Genomic DNA, 11,713 nt, shown 5'->3' with positions numbered 1-11,713 from the left:
CAGCACCAACACAAGATTGTTTTTTTTTCTCTTTTCTTCAAACAATATCCTGATTAAGGTTTAAATATTCTTGTGGCGTTGTAAATACATGTTGTGTGTCAGAGACATAATTCTTTTTCAAATAAAAAAACATAACTTTTTTTACCACAAATTTTTCTAGGCTTATGTGTGTGTATCTTCCTTGTTTCAGTTCCAAGTGACAAGAGGCAAACTTGTCACGGTTGACTGAATAGAACAGTAGCAATCGACCTGCCCGGAGCTTCTATTTTTTGTAGGTGATTTTCTCTGTTAAGAGTGACTTCTTCTTTTTTGAGAGTTTTGTTAAGAGTGACATGAAATCTGCATATGGCGATCGAGCACGCATGCCGGCGATCCCACACGGCGCACCGCAGCCACAAGCCGATCGCCCCCACAAAATCTGCCCGACGGCTCCCACCGGGATGGGATTCCCCGGTGCCAATGGCGCGCGCCCACCTCACCCCCTCTTATCCCCGCCTCACCCACTCGCGCCACGCCCCTTATCCCCTCCTCTTACAAACCCACACAAACTAATCATCGCCCACCACCCTCCAACGATCACCAACCAAAACCCCTCCACACGCCCGCCCGCGCGCGCCACGGACGCAGCAATGGCCGCCCTCGCCGCCTCCATCGCCACCTCCACGGCGTTCGCCGCGAAGCCGCGCCTGTCCCGCCCGCCGGCGCGCCTCTCCGTCTCCTGCTCCGCGTCCAGCGGCGACAACAACAACAGCACCGCCACCCCCTCGCTCTCCGCCTCCATCAAGACCTTCTCGGCCGCGCTGGCGCTCTCCTCCGTGCTCCTCTCCTCCGCCGCCACCTCCCCGCCCCCCGCGGCTGCCGACATCGCCGGCCTGACCCCGTGCAAGGAGTCCAAGGCCTTCGCCAAGCGGGAGAAGCAGTCGGTCAAGAAGCTCAACTCGTCGCTCAAGAAGTACGCGCCCGACTCCGCCCCGGCGCTCGCCATCCAGGCCACCATCGACAAGACCAAGCGCCGGTTCGAGAACTACGGCAAGTTCGGCCTGCTCTGCGGCTCCGACGGCCTGCCCCACCTCATCGTCAGCGGCGACCAGCGGCACTGGGGCGAGTTCATCACCCCCGGCGTGCTCTTCCTCTACATCGCCGGCTGGATCGGCTGGGTCGGACGCAGCTACCTCATCGCCGTCAGCGGCGAGAAGAAGCCCGCCATGAGGGAGATCATCATCGACGTCGAGCTCGCCGCCAGGATCATCCCCAGGGGCTTCATCTGGCCCGTCGCCGCATACCGCGAGCTCATCAACGGCGACCTCGTCGTCGACGACGCCGACATCGGCTACTAAGAAGCTGCCATGCGTGCGTGCGTGCGTGGTTGGCTAGTCGGTCCCAAGTCAGGTGAGCTCTGCATCCATGCCTGAATGTGTTCTGCTCTGTCATGCCATGCCATGGCTCAACTGATTAACTTGTCTTGCGTTCTTGTTTGCTTTGGCAGATGGGCAGCGGAGGATGAGGGCTTGTGGTGTCGATCTGTGTGGGCTTGGTGTAGGAGCTGATAGGATCATGGAGAAATGGAACCTCTCTTGTATTTAAGAAACTGAACCCAATCTTGTATAACTATTGTGTTCTCTCTTCACATGTGTGTATTTTACCATTGTTCAAATTGTTGAGAACGATTTTATTATGCACAGCATACTATGAGTGCAACTGCATCAACATACATAGGAAACTCAACTCAGAGAAAAGGTTGATTTTTGTTATAAGAATACAAGCCAAATATCTACTGCAGTAGCAAATTTAACATACATGATCCACATGGAGCAATATGAAAGATCGGTGCTGCTTCTCACATTCTCACAACACTATACAGACTACTCCCCCGGGTCTTATAATATAAGATATTATTACAACAAATGCACTCACTTGAGCCTCTTATGGTGTGGAATATTTGAGAGAGGGAAACGGCAGAGTTTTGGACAACACTCACAGCACACTGCGAAGAATCGTAGACCGAATGAAGGCCGATCCCAGGCAGTGGGTTGTTTGATCTTCGCATAGGTTGTTCGGTCAGCAAGGCTTAATTATCAGTTTCTGGTGTAGGTCGTTTTGTAAGGACTGTGTGTTGTTTTCCCTTTGTTTCTTTTCAGTGCAGTCACAATTTCATCTGGAGCACCCTTTTGCAACGGGCCAAACTCCAGGAGGTCATTTCTTGAATGGGTCGGGAGCTCCTCCCATGGTGGATTGTGGCCAGAGTTGCCCTTCAAGGGAAAGATAAGAAGAATGCCCGGCTCTGAGATCAGAGCCCTGGTCGTTTGGGCTACATGGAGAGGGGAATGCCTTAACAATGAAGTCACGCCCTTTTCTTCAGGCCGTGAGCAAGCTTAAATTAGAAGCTGGTTTTGGCGAGGAAGACTGTATGCTCTAGGTGTTTCAGAGAATGAAACATGTATATATTCAGGTTGTGGGCCGTCGCCAGCAGCAATGGATTGGTGATTATTCAAGACAGCGGCTGAATTGATTCGTATATATGGACAATAAAACATGTATATTTGGACAGCTCTGACCCTGAAGGTTGCAACCATGATTCCAAAATACACGGGAAATTCACCTTAGCAAAAAGATTTATTAACATGATTACACCAAGTTCAGCAATACAAATATTTGCTCCTGGGCATCCAAGACAAGGCAAGTGCCCTGTTTTTCCAAAAGATTGTTCTTTAAGAATACAACACAAAATGCCTACTGCAACCAGTAGCAAATTCAGCAACATGCTGAACAATATTGCCTGTTACTACTCACAAGTCACAACACTTTCGATACTTATACAAACTACAAATGCTTATTCACACAAGAATACTTGAATCAAGGATTGCCACCATCATGCTTAGTCTGGTAGAGGAAAGCCTGTTGCAGTGGTCTCTAGTTCAGTCACCAGTAGCCACCATGAGATTGGTTGTTGGAATTCGGCAGTTCTGCTGAAACAAAAGAAACACACCATCAGCGCAATTTCAACTTTTAAGCAGACAGGGTTTCAACAGTTTAGTAGAATGGTAGTCATCAGTCAAGCATATACGCTCTGGTTATTGTGAAGGTGGACATCAATTTGCTATCATCAGAAGTTAAAATTGTCAAGCTCTGTGATTTAGCAGCTTAGCTTATATCAACAGAAGTTATCACTGTGGTTATCATGGGTATTGAAAACCGCATACCGTTGTTAGGAGGTATGAAGCCCTGACCCGCCACATGTGCTTCTTCTACTACTCCTAGCAGTTCCTGGAAACGCAGGAACAAACATCATCATGACATAGCAAACGGAGAAAAAAGATCTAAAGCCATGTGATTGCCATAGACTGATATAATTGGCCTGAGAGAAGATAACTGGTCTGTTATAAAGAAAAATTCCCATGACACATCTAACTTATTGGAAAGAAGCACATACTTCAATTGTATATAACGCATTGACGGTCCCAGACTGATCATGGTTAAGTGAAGAGGTTCCCTGACTAACTCCACCTGAGGAAGTGCCAACACCAACATATCAGGACCCAATAATGCATAATGGAGAAGTGATTTGAATGTCTAGAGCATTGCCTATACTATCACATTAAGAAAACTAGATATAGCAAGCACGCCTCTTACAAGACAAAGAATTACCAGGAGCAGCAGTCATCAAGGAGCTTGAGTATCCATTGTGTTGGGCAGTTAGATATGTACGAGTCATTGAGTTGTTCTCTTCAGCCTACATCCAGGAAATATTTGAAGTTGGCAATGAATTGTTGGATGGAATAGTTGATTCTGTCACAAGTATCTTTACTTACTGGTGCAAAATTGTGGGATTGGCTGATTGACCAGGCTGAGAATGATCCCTGACCATCGACGTTTCCATGGGTGAAATAGGGAGGAATTCCATTACACAGTGTAGAAGGATCCTGCTGATATAGTTCTACAGCAAATTGATTGCGAAAACTGTGAGTAGCAATAATAATGCTTTTTGCACAGAGGCAGCACTCACAATGTGGTCTATGTTTGATACAAAATTGGGCATGTGTTCAGTATTTACCTTGATGCGTAACCTGTTCATGACTGGACTGTGCAAATGGTGGTCCTTGATTCGAAGGACCAGCAACATTGTTTGCAAAGATCTGTGCCAGTGGGAATCCACTCTCCTGCAGAAATGGTTGTTGCTCACCAAATTCTGCAGTTGTTTGATTTTTGGAAGTACTGGCACCGTTGTTCGGAGGTGCTGCCGGGACAAGGCGGCCGTTACTCAGGAAGTAATCAGGGACAAGACGCCCTGAGTTCTCCAGCTCCTCAAATTTCTTGTATGCAGACATTTTCCAATTCTTCACTTTAAGCTGTAACAGAAAATTCGAATGTAATTACCAGCACGCTATTATTTTAGTGACTATCAACTGCCTAACCGTGATAGAAGTGGAAGAGTGTTAGATGCAGTACCTGTGGAAACTGATCGACGTCACTGACACTGTACGGAACATAGACATCAGTCATCTTACCGACAACATCATAGAAATCATTGAATAATATTTCACAATTATCCTCTGGAACCCAATACGAATAGATCTCATCCCCAGGAACAGACATGGTAGCATGTTCAATCATGGAATTCCAATCCCCATTCTTCATGCCAGCAAGCTAATTGCCATAAATTAAAAACTAACTTATCAATTAATAAAATGCCAACAGATATTACATTTAGCAGTACACGTCCAAATAAGTCCTAAGATATGCTGGACATCTTATCCTGATCCAGAAATATCAATATAAACTGCATATATACCTCTTGGAGACCAAATTTATCTTTGTGATAATGGCGCAACAAGTGCTTCACTTTCGTAATATTTTTCTCCACAAGGTTATTCCAATGTTTTCCCTTTAAGCAAATTTTCTTCAGTTGATGTATAGCGTCTTCCTTGGATGGAATAGAACTCTTCTCATTTGCTGAAATAGGCAAAAAGGTTGGGTGTGTTCAGCGTTCGGACAAGATTGCTAATATGAAATGAGATCGTTTTAGGTATATTTCCATCTGTTAGTTTTGACGAAAGGATTAATGTCAAGGTAAATTGCAATCAATTTATTGTTGATATACCACCTACAACATTGAAAAACTACAACGGTTCACACCCTTTCTCCATTACACACGGAATGTACAAGTCGACATAAACTGTGTACTGAGCAAAGAAGAGTGACTCACAGTACTGCTACCCTTTTTTGGCAGAACAAGTCATCCCCTTCAAAAAGCAAAACATTTAGTGCCAAAATAGCATATTTTGAGGTAAAGTAATGTCATTTCGTGCACAAGGCCAGAACTGTTTTTTGAAAGATATACTATGTGCTGTAAAAAATTCTTTATTATTCAAATCAGCTTGTCAGACACTTAAAAGAGAATCATGCTCTTCACCTGACTATGCAGTGCACCTATAATTCGATATAGTTAAAAAAATGGCTCCGAATAGATAAGTGAATATACTCACATTCACTTCGACGGTCTTTGACGACAAAAGGATCAGTTATTGCTTCCTGAACTCTGACAGTAAGATCCTGCCTTTTCACTCGAGCTGTTAATCTTAACTTTTTCCCGTGGGAGCTCTCTGGAAAGGAGAATGAACCAAGAGAGGACTCGCCGTTTGTAAGACTAACGGTTGTCAAGACCGACTCTTTCCCTTTATACATATAAATTTGCTTGCTGAATTCATCTTTGGTGAAATCCTCTTGTCCGGTAAAGAAATCAGCATGAACAGGTAAGATCTCAATTTGCAATTTAGAAAGATCACCCTGCGTGATTGGCTTCTCATTTTGAAGTATTGCTACTTTAGCGTTTGCTCCATTCTTCCATACTGGACAACGAGTGAAAAGTGTATCTTTTGGTCCTGCAACATCAAAGTGTAGCTTGACGACTCCAGTGATGCTTCCAGTTTCAGGAAAGCCTTCCGATACATGCCTAAAATTTAGAACAGGACGAGAGTGAGACAGTAACAAGAAAGGAAACTTCACAGATTATTTAGAAAGGAAATACCACTTGGTTTGGCAGATTTTTAGTGTCAATGACATGAATAAAAAACAATAGAGCATTAAGTAGAGGAACTATGCATGTCCAATTGTCCAGTGCTCAACTTGTAATGCAGAACTAGTGCTGACAACTGTAGGAGGACATAGGAGAAAAATTATAATATCAGGTACCTAGGAGGAGGCTCATGAACGGCACTAGGAAGCGAAGCGGCTTGTTGTTCCTGCATCTATTGCATGATATAACAAAAAGGAGTTAGGATAGAGGTAGACAATAAGGGAAAGATTCCAAAAAAGGGAAAAGCATATTACGTCCATACTGACCTTTGTCTGTACAATTGACTGAACCTTATCTTCGATGCGTCCCATAATAGAACTGTTGGATACAGCACAACAAGTGAATAGATAAAAATAATTAAGCAAAGGGGAAGCATTATCCATCACATCCACAACATTCCAAAGTTGAATACTACTCAACACATAAACTCGTAAGGCTGCTTCCGTATACTGATACTATATTATGCAGGTATGGTTATTACTGAAAGAAGAAGAAGAAATCCATGGTTTATCCGTGCTCCATGAATCGAACTTGATTAATCATCTGAGACTGAAGTAGTATGATTGTCAAGTTTTCCGTTGTATATATACATAGCCAGCATTCATATGAAAGAGAATAATAGCTAGCCGTGTGTTTTTCAGAGGATAAAGACTGGCAAGCAAGTCAGCATCTCAATCATTACTTTCCTTTCCTTTATTGGTCTGTAACTACGAGTAGTACTCCTACCTACTCCAGGAGGGAAAATCGTTGCCGTACGTACCTAGAGCGATCCAAAATTCAAAGTAGAGTACAGCATATGAACCGTGACACTACACATGGATGTATGTTTGTGGTTGAGAGCATGTGTGTACCTCTGGAAAGCACCGAAATGCTCCCCCAAAACTCTCTCCAGCCTCTCCATGATGGAACTCGCCACGTCGCGCTGCGCCTGTCGCGCCCCACGAAAAACAATTGAAACAGTCCCGCCGGACCTGTCAGCCATCGCCGGCCACGAAAGACGAAACCAAACGCGCGGCGAGGAGGAGGAAATGCGGGGGAGAGGGGAACCGCGATGAATCGGCCTCACCTGGCGAAGCATCCGCGCCATCTGGCCGATGGTGACCACCCTCGCCTTCCCCTCGTCCCTGCGGCGGCCGGGGCCGCGGATCCGCGCGAAGCAGACGATAGCGAGGGGTCAGTCTCGAATCGTGGAAGCAATGGAGAGAGAAGAGAAGAAGCGGCGGCTGACGCCGGCGCAGGAGGCCGGAAGGTACTCACAGCCACATGACGAGGAGCCCCGCCCGCCGCAGCCGCTTCCTCGGGGAACACACCGCCTCCGGCTCCCGCTCCTGCTCCGGCTCCGGCGCGACGGCGCCGAGCGGCCGCTTGTTGTGCGCGCGCGCCGCCATCACGCGCTTCGGGCGGGGTCGACGTCCCTCGGGTGGAGCGCGGCGGCGGTGAGCTAGCCGGGGCGGGGCGGATGGGGAAGAATGGTGATGCCGCTGCCGTCGCCGTTGCCGTTGCCGTTGCCGTGATGGGGATTGGGGGGTTTGGGTTGAGCACTCGAGCTTGGAGCTTGCCGCTTGTCTTGTCTGCTGACGCGTGCACTGCGCTTAGAAATAGGAGAGTTGGAGGGAGGAGGCCAAGGCGAGATGGAGAAGCTGCGTCATGTTAGCCGTCACGCACTCCCCCAGCGGCGGGAGGGGAAGACCGACCATGGCGCTGGCGCGTAGAGTGCGACGTCAGGGGTGGGAGCTACGCGCCGTGCTGGGCTCGGGCCGGGGTGGTGGTGGCCCGCAGGTCTCTCGGGCTTGCCGCGCCACGGCCGGGCGGCTGCGCACTCCTCATGTCGTCACCCCCGTACAACATGTTCGACGAAATTGGCCTATATAAAAAAAAAACAAGTTTTCATTTTTGGTTCGTTCGGCGTCCATTCTTTCTGGTTTAGCTGATGATGACAGTGACACCTGTCCCTCACAGCAGCTCGTCGTCACTTTCAACTTGCAAGCACAAGTCGTCAATGGTTGACATCCGGACGACCTCTTCTCTAACCTTGTGACAACACGAATAGTATCATTCTGTACAAACCACAAACCGGCCTGTGCTCAAGTCCTTCCATTCCTTCGTCGTCACCGCCGGAGCATGGCGTCCAAGCGTGCTCGGCGACGACCGTCGGCAGTCGCTGAGCTATAGGGGAATGATTGGGATTCGGCCACCTACTGTTGCAAGGGAAGTAGTGATAATTCTATGAAGAGTTTCTACGGTCGGCCCATCCTAGCTCACTGGCCTAGCTCCACTACTGTCTATCGTCGGCCAGTGGGTTGTATCTTCCATCCTTCCACACACGCGGATTAAACCGTGAACGCAGATGTGGGGTGCTTTCTACCTGGAGGCGTCGACCTAGAGCCGGTGTCTGATGTCGAGCTAGGAGTGAAAGAAGGTGCCTTCCCCTCTTCCCACCGTGATTGGGTTGCCATGACGTGAATGGTTGGCGGTGTATAGGGGCATGGATGCCGGGGTGATGGTCCCGGAAGATGGCCTTCACGGTTGGCTATCCGATAGGCTCCATGAGGGTGGTGGTACCTCCACCTCTTGTAGTGGCGTAGTCAGCCTGATGTATCAGGGTGGCCCGGTTATAAAAATATTACAATTTTTTATTTATTTAACAGAAATAATGTTTTACTACATTATGCACAATCTATACGAGAATTCCAGGATGATCCATGGACCATCTTGTCCACCCCCTAGCTACGTCACTGACCTCTTAGTCGTGTGAGCGGCAAGGGGTGTAGTGACGGGAGGCAATGTGGTTTTCTCTATCAATGTACAAGTCTGCTATAGATGGGCCAACCCTCGTTGTGGCGGTGATCGAGGCCCCCTCCTGGTGGTGTAGGCAAGTGTCCAAGTGAAAGCTTTGCCCCTCTGGCGTGCCCCTTGCTTCCTGAAGACGCCATCGTGACTCTCGCCTCTGTGCCAAACCTTTCTCCGGCTGCTCGGACTCCATAGCGGCGACACTTCGCACCGTCACCCTGGGCGTTGTTGTGGAGTTCAGGCATAGTCGGTGACGTGTTAGGCTTGTTCTAGGCGTTTTGTTGTATCTTTTGATGTGCTTCGTAAGAGGGTCTTTTCATCACTTTGTATCATTCGGTTGTGTACTCTGGTAAGTTGCTTTATTTATAAAGTAGGATGAAAAAGTCTCGAGAGAGAGTTATGTTCATATACACCAATTAACATCCAACCATGTTGGTCCCTGGACCGACATGCCTAGGGAGGGCTCCTTTTGATGAGGTGGCAGTCAACGGTGGTGTGTTTCGCCGTCGTTGTTCGTCCTTGTGGTTACCCCTTCTACATGCAGCAGCAGCCTCACTGCGGACTATGGTGACCACTGAAATGACTTTGTGAGGATTTCTTTTTAAAAAACCATCGGGTGCCTTTGGCGATGAGATGCAATCTATGGACGACAGCTTGACGCAGAGGATATGTTGTGCAATGGAGGAGGGTGCACATCATATGTAGCTGCTGAATTGCGGAAAAGAGGTGGTGACAACACTTGAGTGACTTCCATGGTGGTGCTCGTTCAGTCTCAAGCTCCGAGCTTAAAGTCTAGGTCTGATCGGAGTTGGTTATACGTGTCAATGACGATGTTTTTGTGTCATCATCTTTTTAAAGACTTTGCTATTTGTGAGTGTATTTTCGGTGTTGGTGTTAGCTATGTGCTTCCTAGCTATACAGAGGTCGGGTGTGATGTGTTTGTATCCGCTTGATGTTTTTATTTTGAGTGAATAAAACCCATCCTCTGTAAAAAAAAAAACATCAATTAACATGCATCCCAACCGCGTCCCTGATCCGCTTATCAGAACTTCTTTATTGGGAAACTATATCCAACTCTCGTTGCGTTGCCATTAGTACCTCCTCTTTTCCCATTCCGTTTCTTTTAAAGGACAAAAGTGGGTGTGAGCTCGTTCTGTTTTCTGATACTTTGGTAAGTCAGCATTAATTCTTGGCCTATGTGAAAAAGTTAATTCAAGTAGTAATTCTCTTGCTTAACTAAGAATATATAGTTCCCTCAACAGGAACAAAGAAACTGAGAACATGCATGTAGCAACACAGACTGAATGCAGAACCCTCTTCGCTTGGACATAATTGAGTACCCAGCTTGCATGTTTTGATCAGATCAGTCCTGTAGATATACAACCCAACCTCTAACATTAACGACCCATCTGGGGATGATACACTGCCATATCGCTGGCTGGTCAGATCATCTTCACCGAAGCCCTGCTCGTAACCAGCCCATTGCTCCTGACCTGCGTCGAGAAAAATACAGAGATCAATCATTCTACAGGAATACGAAATGCATAACCCGCAAAAGGCACAACCTGCAGAAGATACCGATGACCATCCACGCTGATCCCAACTACTACAATGGTGGCATGCAGGCGGTAACGAGGGAAAGAGGCTGGAGCGCGTAAGCAGCGCGCGCGCGCGAACATGATGAGCTGAAAATGGCGGGAGGCAAAGATATATAGGCATTGCACAAGCCGCCACAAGGAGACGGTCGACAAGTCGTCTTGTGTGAACGGCGGAGGCGGTGCGCGGACCGCGCGCGCGCCCGGGGATCGGACGCGGAAAATCCCTGCGATGCTTCTCCGTCCGCTGAAACCGTAATTTACAATACTTCGGAGAAGCGCGTGGGGACGGGAGAGGAGAAGACCAGGCTGCGCTGCTGCGTAGGACGGGGAATTTCCATTCCTTTTCCATACAGTTTCCGTGGGGTTTTCCGGGGATGTTCTCGGCGTATTTTGGTCTGACTTTGCGGGTTTCATCGAGATTACCTAGAGGCTAGGCTAGTCTCCAAATCCTCCGACGGTGGAGAAGACTGATCGGCCTCTTTCACACTAACTATGCATTCTTCCTGGAAAGTTGAACGCGGCTTCCAGCATTATTTTTTCTGAGTTACCCTCGAGACTTTTCTTCGCTGGCCTGGGCAGATTGTAAATTTGTAATGCATAGGTTCTTCCTTCACTAGTAGAAAATTAGGATTTTTGGTTTGGACGGAATTGGGAGAAAACTTAAGATGGAGTTCAATGAACTTTTTTTTTTTTTTTGAGCAGGAGCTGAATGACTAGACAATTGGAAAGATTAAAGGGTGCAAGGTGTAAAACAGTGAAAGTGACAGAATGATGGAACATTTATTATTGATTGAACATGCGGGGTATTTATACCCCGAGTACGTTACAAGGAACGGTTGCTAAATCAAGGCAACCGGTAACGCATGGATTATCCCATTAATTAATACATTTAATTAATTCATAACACTCCTCCTAATCCATGCTTGTCTTTGTAAATGTGCATCATCTTGATAAATAATAATCGTTGTAAGTTTTTCTCTTTAAGAATGTTCCTCATCTTCATCTTGAAAAATCGTTGTATAATCTTTAAAGTCTCCTCCAAAAACCCTGTGGGAAAAATATGAGGAGAATAGTGTAGATATGTTGCTAAAACTCCTTTAAACCCAGTGGAAAAATAATAAGGAGAAAATTGTGCAACATATAATGATTATTGCCTCATGATAACTCATTTGAGAAAACCTTTATAGAGGGATAAAACTCATTTTTGAGTTTAGAGAACAATATATGTCTTGAGTACTTCCTTTAAAAACCC

General features: G+C 46.8%; 2 protein-coding genes and 1 long non-coding RNA gene across 3 annotated transcripts; 1 reads left to right on the top strand and 2 right to left on the bottom strand.

Moving 5' to 3' along the window:
* Window positions 1–503: 503 nt before the first annotated feature.
* On the top strand, window positions 504–1,675 carry LOC123452500 (photosystem I reaction center subunit III, chloroplastic). The gene is made up of 2 exons (XM_045129156.1): window positions 504–1,389; window positions 1,487–1,675. The coding sequence occupies exon 1, from the start codon at window positions 630–632 to the stop codon at window positions 1,335–1,337; it is 708 nt and encodes a 235-aa protein (XP_044985091.1). The 5' UTR covers window positions 504–629; the 3' UTR covers window positions 1,338–1,389; window positions 1,487–1,675.
* Window positions 1,676–2,641: 966 nt separating this feature from the next.
* Window positions 2,642–7,461, bottom strand: LOC123397185. Its single transcript, XM_045091833.1, has 14 exons — window positions 7,331–7,461; window positions 7,140–7,197; window positions 6,925–7,001; window positions 6,340–6,391; window positions 6,190–6,245; window positions 5,484–5,950; window positions 4,790–4,950; window positions 4,447–4,644; window positions 4,052–4,346; window positions 3,810–3,934; window positions 3,646–3,730; window positions 3,431–3,504; window positions 3,201–3,264; window positions 2,642–2,966 (listed from the first exon to the last, which is right to left on the bottom strand). The coding sequence occupies exons 1-14, from the start codon at window positions 7,459–7,461 to the stop codon at window positions 2,920–2,922; spliced, it is 1,890 nt and encodes a 629-aa protein (XP_044947768.1). The 3' UTR covers window positions 2,642–2,919.
* Window positions 7,462–10,074: 2,613 nt separating this feature from the next.
* Window positions 10,075–10,584, bottom strand: LOC123452499. The gene is made up of 2 exons (XR_006632605.1): window positions 10,429–10,584; window positions 10,075–10,356 (listed from the first exon to the last, which is right to left on the bottom strand). It is a non-coding gene; the product is annotated as an uncharacterized LOC123452499 (long non-coding RNA).
* Window positions 10,585–11,713: the final 1,129 nt, after the last annotated feature.

Source organism: Hordeum vulgare, chromosome 5H (assembly GCF_904849725.1).
Source record: "Hordeum vulgare subsp. vulgare chromosome 5H, MorexV3_pseudomolecules_assembly, whole genome shotgun sequence".
Lineage (NCBI taxonomy): Eukaryota > Viridiplantae > Streptophyta > Magnoliopsida > Poales > Poaceae > Hordeum > Hordeum vulgare.
Note: the sequence above shows the minus strand (reverse complement) of the source record. Positions and strands in the feature narration are given on the sequence as shown.